We start from the raw sequence: 11,996 nt of genomic DNA on the forward strand, positions 1-11,996 counted from the left end.
CGCTGGAGCCACTGGGAGTCCCCTGAGATAGTTAGCCACAGACACCCCAGGTCCCTCTGCCACTAGCTGCTCTCTGGCCACCAGGAGTAGAGGGGAACTGGTTGGGGCTGCAGTGGCTGTACCATTCACTTTCTCCCTTCTCAGGGTGCTAGAGGGGTTGGGACCAGGTGGGGGAAGAAAGTCCTGGGCTGTGAAGAGAAAGAGCAGGGGAAAAGCCAGCTCCTAAGCTCAGACCTACAGGAGGGTTTAGGCAGAACCTGGGTGAGCCCCAGCCTTGGCCCGTCTCACTATGATTCTTGGCAAGTGTATAGTGGGGATCTTAGAGGGCCTGCCACCTCTCTGTGGGGTTTCTGCACAGACCAGGAATCACCATAATCAGATCCCCGAGTGACCTGACTCAAGAAGAGCTAGGAGCTGACCTGCGCCACCTCGGATCCAGTCCTGTGACAAGGAGGACCCAAGGCTGGCCTGTCAGTTCCCCTGCTTGTATGGTGCCAACCCTGCAGAACTCTCGTTCTGGTGTCCCCAGTGGCCCCAGACACAGGCTCCCTCTCTTGTCTTATGTTCTCATTGCTGATGCCTGAAGCACTGCCGGTTCCCTCTGGGCAGAACCATGGTCACCCCCCCGCCAGGCTGCTGTCCTGCTTTCTGGCAACATTCCTGATCAGTCAGTGTCTAGTAGCGGTTACGGTCTGTTAGCGGGTTTCAGACACTCATGTCACAGCCCTGGGAGGAGTCTCCATTCCTCGAGTCCATTATATAAGTGGGAATACAGTCTCAGTAAGGTCCCTGGCCTTGGCTGAGCCCATTCCATGAGCTGAGATAGGCACCCATGTAGGCTGGCCTGGCCCTGTAAAACAGAAAGGTGGCCCGTACTGAGGTCACTATGTCCCTCTCCCATAGGCACCTGGAACGGCACAACGAGGGTTGCCATCAAAACCCTGAAGCCAGGCACCATGTCTCCAGAGGCCTTCCTGCAGGAGGCCCAAGTCATGAAGAAACTGAGGCATGAGAAACTGGTGCAGCTGTATGCCGTGGTGTCGGAGGAACCTATTTACATCGTGACGGAGTACATGAGCAAGGGTAAGGCCTGTGCCTGGAGATCCATTCAGGTGCCTGGGCAGGGCAGGGCACGCAAGGGAACGTCCTACCCTGAGCCAACCCTTGACGAGGTAACTCAGATTACCTGAGCGACTGCCTTAATAATACCTTTTTAAAAGGATTAACCTTTGTCCTTTACCACCTGTTGTTGCTGGGTGGTGTGGTGGCTCGCACCTATAATCCCAGTACCCAGGGGGTTGAAGCAGGAGCATCTTGAGTTTGAGGCCAGGTTGGCTACATACCAAGACTGTCTCAGTAAACAGCAATGTGGGGTTGGGGATGTAGCTCAGTTGGTAGACTACTTGCCTAGCACACATAAGGCTTGGCTGTAGGTTTGACCCCCCCAGCACTGCACCGATTACATGTCGTATACCTGTAGTCCCAGCACTGAGGGGGTAGAAGGAGGAAGATCAAGAGTTCAAGGTCAGCCTCCATTGCATAGTGAGTTGGGCTACTTAAGACCCTGTCTCAAAACAAATATATATCTATATATCACCCACATTACCCCAGAGTTCCCTACTGCTCTTAGTGATAGATAGGACTCTTCAGCTCCAGCCCCCAGGAAGCCACCGGCTGGCAGACCGGCAGACTTGTCAGATAAACATAATGTCTGTTGGGCTTTATACATGGTCTTTTGCATCTAACACCCCCCCCCCCCACACACACACCTTACTACAAGGGCCAGTAGGATTCTTTGGTCTAGCTCCAAGCACTGAACTGAGGCTTTTTTTCCTTACCGGTTGAGCAGGTGGCCAGGGTCTGGGAGCCACAGCTTCCTGTGCAGGGAAACCCTGGCAAGGCTAGAGCTGGCTTTCTCTCTGCAGGGAGTCTGCTGGACTTTCTCAAGGGGGAAACGGGCAAATATCTGCGGCTACCCCAGCTGGTGGACATGGCTGCTCAGGTAAGTCTCCCCTCCCACCTTCCCACACACCTTTAGCCCTCGGGTCAGAGCGCCCTCTCTAGGATGCCTGCTGTCATCATGTCCAAATCTCACCCTGCCACTCTGGAGCTCTTGCTAATGCCTGGGTTGGTAGTTCTGGACTGCTCACCATATCTGGGCATCAGAGAGGCACATATGCATAATTAAAAATAAAAATAAAATATTAAAAGTTTAAAATTTATTGTTTGCATTTGATAGATGAGGAAACCGAGGCTCAGAGAGGGGACTTGGGATAACAGGCAGGACTAGGCCTGTGCCTGTGTCTGTGGGTCATCGGGGACCTCTTTTTTATGCCCCCCCTTCTTCCTTGGCAGCATTGTCCTTTGCCTGTCCTCCTCCCCCACTGAGCTCTGGTCTACTTTTTCTTTTTAAAAATTTTATTTATTGGGCTGGAGAGATGGCTCAAATGGTTAAGAGCACCAGCTGCTCTTCCAGAGGTTCTGAGTTCAATTCCCAGCAACCACATGGTGGCTCACAACCATCTGTAATGAGATCTGGCACCCTCTGGCATGTGGACATACATGGAGGTAGAATGTTGTATACATAATAAATAAGTATTAAAAAATTTTTATTTATTTATGTATTTTCTTTTAAGTGTGAGTGCACTGTCTGCTCATATGCCCGCATGCCAGAAGAAGGCATCAGATCCCATTATAGATGGTTGTGAGCCACCCTGTGGTTGCTGGGAATTGAACTCAAGGCCTCTGGAAGAGCAGACACAGTGCCTTAACCACTGAGCCATCTGTCCAGCCATGGTCTCCTTTTTCAGACCAGTGGTGTTTATTTATTTATTGATTTATTTATTTTTGGTTTTTCGAGACAGGGTTTCTCTGTGGCTTTGGAGCCTGTCCTGGAACTAGCTCTGTAGACCAGGCTGGACCAGTGGTGTTTATTATAAGCTGAATGAATTCCTTGCTTGAAAAGACATGGGATGGGCAAGGCCTTTGGCCGTCTCTCTATGCCTGGGGATGACCAGCCTGGAATACCTGCTTACAGCCCTGGGATGGGTGTGGCTTGGTCCCTGAGCCAGGCTCTCTGTCTCTACAGATCGCTTCAGGTATGGCCTATGTGGAGCGGATGAACTACGTGCACCGGGACCTCCGAGCCGCCAATATCCTGGTTGGAGAGAATCTGGTGTGTAAGGTGGCTGACTTTGGTCTAGCCCGACTCATAGAAGACAACGAATACACAGCCCGGCAAGGTGGGAGCTCCCGGGGGTGCATCCGATGATGTCGGGCCACCAGGTGGAAGTGAGACTGGGGGTGACACCCTGTGCCTTCTTGCCTTCAGGTGCCAAATTCCCCATCAAGTGGACTGCTCCCGAAGCTGCTCTGTATGGCAGATTCACCATCAAGTCAGACGTGTGGTCCTTTGGGATCCTGCTGACCGAGCTCACCACTAAGGGACGGGTGCCCTATCCTGGTGAGAGGGCTACACCTGTGTCCCTGACCTTTGCCCTAGGAGCAAGTCTCACCTCTCTCCCCACCCCCCACACACCACCTCTGGGCTTCCTCTTTCTGGGGCTGAATACCAAAAGGGGCTAATCTCCTATCTCAGGCTGACTCTTAGTCTCAGAGACAGGGCTTTATCCACCATAAGCTAAAAGCTGTCTAGGCTGCATCAGTCTCTGGCTCCGTCTCCTCACAGCCCTCTGTTCATAGGAATGGTGAACCGTGAGGTGCTGGACCAGGTGGAGCGGGGCTACCGGATGCCTTGTCCCCCTGAGTGCCCTGAGTCCCTGCACGATCTCATGTGCCAGTGTTGGCGGAAGGAGCCTGAGGAGCGGCCCACCTTCGAGTACCTGCAGGCCTTCCTGGAGGATTACTTCACGTCCACCGAGCCTCAGTACCAGCCTGGGGAGAACCTATAGGAACTGTGTGCACAGGACTGTCACCCTAGGCTTCTGGGTGTGGCCTCTGATGCACCTGCCTCCGTCACCCTCTCTCTGGGGCTGGGTTGCCTCAGCAGTGCCCCTTCTGGAGCATGGAAGGGCTTCAGGGACAGGGACAGACTGGAAGGACAGGTTGAGGCTGGTACAGTGACTGTCCCATAGCCTGCCCAGGCCCACTCTGTATTCTGTCTGGAGTCAGCCTCCTTCTCTCAGGAGACCCTGGGTGAAGATCAGGGCTGGGGTGGTTTCCAGCCTCAGCCCTCTCCACTCACCTGACTCCTCCCACATTCTTCACCCTGGGTCTGTTTCAAACTGGCCAAAGAGCCTTTCCAAAGAGGAAGAGGCCCATATGTACTTCCTGCCCTGGCCATCCTTGTTGGAGGCTTCTGGTTGGAACACTGGGTCTAGAACCATCTCCCATGGCTCTCAGCTAGACAGTCCAAGGCCCCACACGCTGGGATACGAGTCAGGGTGAGCCTTCCTTCAGCCCTGTCCTCCACATGGGACCCTTGGTGATCACCGACACATTACCCTCATTTCTCTGTTAGAAAACCTGAATCCAGGAGTGACTGTGACTTGCCCAAGACCACGGGCAGTTCAGGGTTGAGGTGGGTTAGCACCTGGTGCTCCCTCTGTCTTCCTCAGGAACCAATGAAAACTGTCCTCAAAGGCACTGGACAGGCTGGGGCCTGAGAATGGGTTAAAGGTGGCGGAGTTAGGCTGCCATTGAAGCTCATGGGTTTGTCGTGGGGGAAGAATGGGGGCAAGCATAATGCTGAGTCAGGAATGGGGTAGAGAGTGATGGTGTGGACCAGGCTCAGTCACAGTGCGGGTGGGTTTTGACCTTAAGAGCCAGCCATGAGATGGAGTGAGCTCTCGGGCTGCAGAGGCAATCAAGTGGAAGTAGAAGAGCTAAGAAGCTGGGAGCCCTAGCTGTCCTTTGTCCCAATCATTTCAACACCTGGCCCCATGCTGGTACTCCTTAGCTTGCGGGGAGGGAGGGGAGCTCCTTGGTCAGGGAAGGGAGGGTATGGACCCTCACTGCTGTGTATCAACACTGGCCTTGCCCTCTCTGGGGGCTGCAGTCTCTCCAGCTGTGGCCATTGTTCAGCCTCTGTATCGATCACAGCTGGGGTCCAGGAGAGCACAGCTCTGCCACAGCAGTCAGCTGACTGCTCAGTCCCTGACTCTTCTGCCCAGCCTTGGAGTGTGTGGTAGCTTCTCTCTGCCTCAGTGTCCCCATCTGTAAGGTGGGTAGTTGATGGTTTGTGACATCTCCGCTGAGGGCCTCTGTGTGTATGTGTGTATGTACATTTGCCTGTGTGTCTTCCCCTGTGTGTGTGTGTGTGTACATGTGTCTTCCCCTGTGTCCATATTTAACATGTAAAAACACCCCTACTCTCTCCCCAGACATGACCATTTCACCCACTGCCCCATCACAGCAATAATGTCCCCACTGCCGGGGCTTTGAGCCAGCCAGGCCCTGCCTGCAGGGAAGGAGGCCAAGCTTGGCCTGCCCTGATATTTCCACTTTCCTCCCATTGTCTCTTGCCCAGTTTTCCCATCCACCTGGCAGGTCTGAGCTTGCCACCCCATTCTTCCCACCCACTCCAGCTACCCAAGGGTCTTTGCATACGGTGGCCTCAACTGTTCTGTTTTCTTTTTCTTTCTTTTTTAACAGTGTTTTGTAGATTTCAGATGACTATGCAGAGGCCTTGGGGACCCCCTCCCCAGCTCTGGGTAGGGCCCGGGGATCCCTCATTCCATGGCCCAGACTTGGAGGGAGGGGGACCCTGAACTGGTTGTACATACTTTGCATACTGTCTGATTAAACACAAACAGACCTCAGTTTGGCCAACCGTTTATTGAATGTCTACTATGTGTGGGAGGGTCCTGGATGTGAGGGGACACAGCCCGTAGGCGCCTTGATCCCTGCGGCTGAGTGGCTTCAGGCCTGGAGGTGATGTGATCAGATGGGACAGGCACAGCACATCCCATCTGAGGGTCTGGGGGAAGCACCCAGTTTAGGACAAGGATGCTTATGAGATATGGGTACCTGGCAGAATGGGGCACATTCCAGGCTGCATGGAGTGTGTTCATGGGTGATCTCAGAGACTGTGTGTGTGTCCTGGTGATCTCAGAGACTGTGTGTGTGTGTGTGTGTCTGTCCTGATCTTTAAGACTCTCTCTGTTTGTGCATGTGTGTTCCGGTGATCTCAAAGGCTCTGGGGCTGGGTTGGACAGGAGTGAACCCATGCAAACCCTGAGCAGGGAGAAGCCATGCCACCTGCCTTGCCTTGTCCCTGGCCCATCTGGAGACTTGCAGAGACTTCTTCAGAGTAAACCTGGGCCTGCAAGTCTTTGCTAGCTGCTCAGTTCAAACCAGAACACGTCTCAGTTCATGTCCACTTTACAAGCCAGGACCACAGTGGGCACCCGAGGCCACCCCGTTCTTCCCATTCCACTTCAGCTGCTGAAGGACCTTTGTGTAAGGTAGCCTCAGCTTTCTGTCCTGTTTTCTTCAAAATGTGTGCTGGGAGCAAGGTGGGCGTGAATAAGAGCTTACCCACGAATCTTCTGTTCTCAGTGTGCTCATGCGCATGCGCGCACACACATACATACACACACACACACACACACACACACACACACACACACACACACACTGTGATCTGAGAGTGGAAGTGGCCCATATGAGCCGTGCATGCTGCAGCAGGTGGCATGAGTTGACATCCGCCTCCATGCAGTGCTCTCTCTGGCTTTCCCTTTCCACTCTGTCTCAGTTTCTCCTTCCTCTGCGTCACACTCTGGGCCTGACCTGGCTCTACTCTGGAAATCTCTTTCCTCTTACTGGCTGAAAACGCCTATCCAACCTTCAAAACATGTCAGCGGCCACAGAGCACCCTGCAAGTTCTCCCTGCGCCCTGGAATCTTCAGGGGCTGTCATGGTGGTTCACAGAGTTCCACCCACTGGGACAAGTGCTGGGGAAATGGTTGAGATGTCCGCAGACTCGACCCATGGGGCTAAATCTGTGCACAGGAGGTAGGCAGTGGTCACTTCCCTCCCTCTCCCCACCAGTTCCTTCTCTAGTTTCTAGTCCCACACTCTGACCCGTGTTAGGTTTCCTTTCACTGGGGCTCTGCATATGAGAGACATGGACAGGTGCAGACAGCAGAGGAGGCCATGGTTTGGCCTGGGCCTCCAGCTGCTTCAACGCATGAGACCCTGGGGTCCTTTCTGTTTCTGGGCTCCTTCTCTGCACACATTTGTCTTCTGGGAAAACATTTCCCTGGGACAAGAGTAATGTATGTTCCTACTTGCAAAATAGGATGACTCAGAAAAGCATAAGTAAGGAAAAACCAAACGTCACTTGTACCCCAGACCTGTCTGCCCCAGACCTGTTTGCCTCTCTTGCTCAGCAGATAGGGCATCTCCCCCGAGGTTGTGGAATGCCTGGGTGTTCACCCTTTTCCTTTTCTCTCTCCCTTGAGCCCCCATTTCCTGGCTCACATCTGATCTTCTGGTCATTGGTTCCTTCACAAAAAAGCTCAGAACAGAGGTCCATCTGGGTTCAGCACTGCCCCAGCCCTGGATGTGTGTTTGTGTGTGATGTCTGCTCATGGCTTGCAGGCCAGCCCTCATGTTCCTGCCTTCCTCTAGGGCATGCCCGACCTCCCTGCCTGTGTTGTGAGTGTAGGGTGTGGACTATGAGGATGAGCATGGGATCTAGGGTGTGACTGGGGTACAGGGTGTGTATGGGTTCTAAGGGAGGGTGTGGTAGGGGTACACATATTGTATGTGTGGTGTGCGGAAGAGGGATGCTGTGTGCGGTGTTTTGGTATGTGTTATGTGTGATGTGGGGTGTCTGGGAGTTGTGTAGTGTGTGGTGTGTTAGCTGTGGATTGCGAGCGTGTGGTGTCTACCCACAGCAACACGGCCTGCTGTTCCTGTGCCGCCCACCAGAGCGTCTCACCTGTCCTCTGCTCCCTCCTTAGGGAATTCTCCAAAGCAGACCTGCCTCACACATCCATGCGTAGACACATGCACACATGCACATGCGTGCAGGCACATGCACATGCGTGCACACTGTGTGCCTTTTCTCTCATCTCTTTCCTTTTCTAGTTTTCTCTTGTAGATTCCAAACTGTGGTTCTCTGAGAGAGAAAGACAGAGGCAGACAAAGCTGTGGGAAGGTGCTGCAGAGACCGGATTCGGGTCTGCAGAGCCTCCTGTGCACCCGTATGTCTGGTACCTCTGAAACTCTGGGAAGAGTCATGGATCCCTGGGGCCATCTGTCAGTGGGTCACTTCTGCCAGTTGCTTTCTCGTCTTTTTTCTTTTCTTCTTCTTCTTTTTTTAAAAAATATTTATTTATTATGTATACAATATTCTGTCTGTATGTCTGCAGGCCAGAAGAGTGCACCAGACCTCATTCCAGATGGTTGTGAGCCACCATGTGGTTGCTGGGAATTGAACTCAGGACCTTTGGAAGAGCAGGCAATGCTCTTAACCACAGAGCCATCTCTCCAGCCCCCTCTTTTTTTTTTTAAATAATTTTTGTTTGCTTTTTTTGTCTTTTTTTTTTTTGAGGCAGGATTTTTCTGTATATCTCTAGTTATCCTGGAACTTGCTCTGTAGACCAGCCTGGCCTCAAACTTAGAGATCTGCCTGCCTCTGCCTCCTGAGTGCTGGAATTAAAGGCATGTGCCACCACCACTGGCCTCTCTAGCTCTTACAATCTTTTGTCCCCTCTCCAGAAAAAGTCCCTGAGCCTTTGGTATAGGAGTTGTGTTGTAGATGTATCTGTTCGTTTCAGGCTCTTGTTCTCTTGCATTTTTCTTTTAAAGACATGGTCTCACTATATAGGTCTGACTGACCTCCAACTCACAGAGATTCACCTGCCTCTGCCTCCCCATTGCTGGTATTAAAGTCCTGTGGTGTACCCCTTTAATCCCAGCACTTGGGAGGCAAGGCAAAAACAGGCAGATTTCTTGAGTTTGAGGCCAGCCTGGTCTACAGAGTGAGTTCCAGGATAACCAGGGCTACACAGAGAAACCCTGTTGTGGGGGGTGGGGAGGGGAGGAGGAGGATGGAGAGTCCTGTGTCACCCATTCCCTTTTTTCTTTGTTTGTTTGTTGCATACCCAGGGTAGGGGGTGTGTGAGAGAGACATCTCTCTGGCTCTGCATTTCTCTGTCTCTGTCTTTTACCCTTGGAGATCTCTCTCTCTCTCTCTCTCTCTCTCTCTCTCTCTCTCTCTCTCTCATTCATTCATTCATTCATTTCACAACAAATGCATGGGGCTTTGATGTCTGCTGGTCTTCAGGGGACTGGGGTGGGCCCAGCCCTCATCCAGCCCTCATCCAGCCCTCATCCAGCCCTCATCCAGCCCTCACCCAGCCCTCACCCAGCCCTCACGCTGTCTCCTACCCTTTAGACCCGAGAGTTTCTGCAAAGCTCTTCAATCCCTGCCTCCCCTGCCCCCTTGATGTTGCCTTCCCTCTCTCTTTGCTCCAGCTTCGGGGGTCACTGCCATCGGCTTGCGGGGGTGTTTCCTTTTACTCCCGTGGTTCTTCTGAAAACACTAACAGTGGAGCAGCTGTTCCTACCCAGCTGTGTGTGAGAGGGAGAGGGACAGACAGAGGCCCTCATCCATTCTTCCATCCTCTCCCTGCCTCCAGGGAATTACCCAGTCTCTGTGACTGTGTGCATGCCTGTGTGTGTGCTCGATACGGGTTGGGGGGCTTCACTCACCCATTTCCTGCGGCTTCCAGGTCTCCTTCCATCCTGATTATTCCAGATGTTCTGGCCTCCCTCCGTGCCCCTCCCCCTTTCCCCTCTGTTATTATAATCAACAAGCTGCCTTCAGCCTCCCTCCCTCTTACACGCACTCAGAACACTGGTCCCTCCATTCTCTCTGTCACCAATTTATTCATTTGTGTCCTTGACAGTTTATATGGTATTGTAATTGGTGCGGCCGGGCTGCGTCCCCAGCACCCTGGCCGCCTGGCTAGTTTATGCCCCGAAATAACAACACACAAATTGTATTCTTTTAAACACTACTTGGCCCATTATATCTAGCCTCTTCTCAGCTAACTCTCGCACCTGGACTAGCCCATTTCTAATAAAGTGTGTAGCACCAAGGTGCGCTTACCGGGAAGATTCTAGCCTATGTCCATCCTGGGCCGAAGCTTGATTGCATCTGCCTCAGAGAGCAGAGCTATCGTGTCTGCCCGGGAGAGGGGAGCATGGTGTCTCTCTGAGCTCACTTCCTCTTCCTCCCAGCATTCTGTTCTGTTTACTCCTCCCACCTATGTTTTAACCTATCAGGGCCAAGCAATTTCTTTATTGCTTAACCAATGAAATCAACAGATTGATATATGACACTCCCACATCACTTCCCCTTTTTCTGTTTAAACAAAAAAAGGAAGGCTTTAACTTTAACATAGCAAAATTACATATAACAAAACAGTTATCAAGCAAGAATTACAGTTACAATATTTATATCTATTTTATCTTTTATCATAACAATGGAAAACTATATAACTATATATTCTGCAACTCCATCAAAGACTCCAGAAGAATACAATATTACCTAAGCAAACAAAAAGTAAGCAATTTTCAAAACTCTAGAAATGACAGAGACATCTCGCTGCCTGTACAGTCACCCAAAGTTCCTCTGTACGGTTGGGGCATCAATCTTCAGCCTTCAGGCCCCTAGTATCCAGCAGACATTTCCATAAAGCAGGAAAATGCAGTCAGTTAGTTCAGTCACTATCCGTTGTGTTCTGCAGAATGTCTTGCAGACTCCTTCATGAATCAGGAGCCCCGCATAGTCCCAAGTGCTCGTCCACCAGCACCCCATATGCTTTTCTGGTGCTCTTTGCAACCCCCATTCCCACCCCCTGCCTCGTTCAAGTCCCCTCAGGTGTGGCCTATGGGGTCAGACTACTGCCTTCCTAGCTTGCAGCCTTCCCTTGGCCTCTCATCAGTTCCACGCCCAGCCTGTCCCTGGAAACACTGTCTGTGCACTGTCCCCTGGACATCTGTCTGGACACACCCTGTGAATGGATCTCAGCATGTGACTTCAGAGTGACTTCTTTACTGACTGCTATTTTGAGGACTCACCCCGTGGGCATGGGCTCACTCCTGTGGGAAATTGGGGTTTCCTGCTTCACCCCTTCCCGAGGCCCATGACTTTTGCTATCTTTATGAGCCCCACTCTGGCTGCGATGATCCAGGTCACCCCAGCTGGCTCTGGACCATGACCCTCTGAGGCTGAGCCTCCTTCCCCCAGCTGCCTTTGGTGTACTCCCTTGGTGTTACTGATGTTCTTCTTTGCCAGCTTCTCCTGCTCCCCTTGGCTGTCCACCTAGCCCTGATCCCTCTGTTACCCTCTCTAGACACCAGCTCCTCCAACACACCCTTGATCTATCTGTCCCTCCTCTGCTTGAGCTCATCCTGGCCTTGCAGCTCTAGGGCGGATGCAGTTCAGGCCTTAGCCTGGTGGTGGCACACTTTCCACATCTCGCCTTCCTTTGTCACCAGCTGGGATGGGATGACCACCTGCCCTCAGGGCCTTTGTACCTGTTACCTTCCCTGGCCACAGTGTCCAGCCTGACCTGCCTTAGGCTGCCATCTGGCTGAAAGTCCCCTCCCCACCCCTCTGAGTGGTTTCTGATGCTCTTCTGCATCCCTTGGTTCTCTACACCCATGAGGTACCCCAAGGGGAGAGCTCCACCCTGCTGTGTGCTGGAGGCATCAGGGTGCCCGTGAATCACTTAGCATTCGAGTGGCCATACCAGGATGGGCTTTCCTCCAGTAAGCGTGGATAAAGCCAGTGGGTGACTTGTCCCCAATGGGGATGTGTCCCAGGCCAGCACTTCTCCTCTGCCCTTTCTCCTGAGTCTAAGTGTTACCTGATGGCTCTGGACACCTTGAGTGAGCATCAGAGATGTATATGCACACAGGAATTCCCGCTGCATACTGGGTCTCTCCTCTCAATAGGACTGTCTGTCTGTCTGTCTGTCCATGTGATCCTTTTACTGTACTGTTTTCTTCTCTGC

The 11,996-nt window shown here is 52.4% G+C and overlaps 1 protein-coding gene across 10 annotated transcripts in view; it reads left to right on the forward strand.

The window, feature by feature from the left end:
* Window positions 1-5,780, forward strand: part of Src (SRC proto-oncogene, non-receptor tyrosine kinase) — a 46,739-nt gene extending 40,959 nt beyond the window's left edge. For all 10 annotated transcript variants that reach the window (XM_075962827.1, XM_075962831.1, XM_075962835.1 and 7 more), the window contains 5 exons: window positions 904-1,083; window positions 1,926-2,002; window positions 3,089-3,242; window positions 3,332-3,463; window positions 3,703-5,780. In XM_075962827.1, coding sequence (XP_075818942.1) covers window positions 904-1,083; window positions 1,926-2,002; window positions 3,089-3,242; window positions 3,332-3,463; window positions 3,703-3,911 — 752 coding nt within the window. In that variant the 3' untranslated portion in view covers window positions 3,912-5,780. The remainder of the gene's footprint in view (window positions 1-903; window positions 1,084-1,925; window positions 2,003-3,088; window positions 3,243-3,331; window positions 3,464-3,702) is intronic.
* The last annotated feature ends 6,216 nt before the right edge of the window (window positions 5,781-11,996 follow it).

This window comes from Microtus pennsylvanicus, chromosome 2, assembly GCF_037038515.1.
Source record: "Microtus pennsylvanicus isolate mMicPen1 chromosome 2, mMicPen1.hap1, whole genome shotgun sequence".
Classification (NCBI taxonomy): Eukaryota; Metazoa; Chordata; class Mammalia; order Rodentia; family Cricetidae; genus Microtus; species Microtus pennsylvanicus.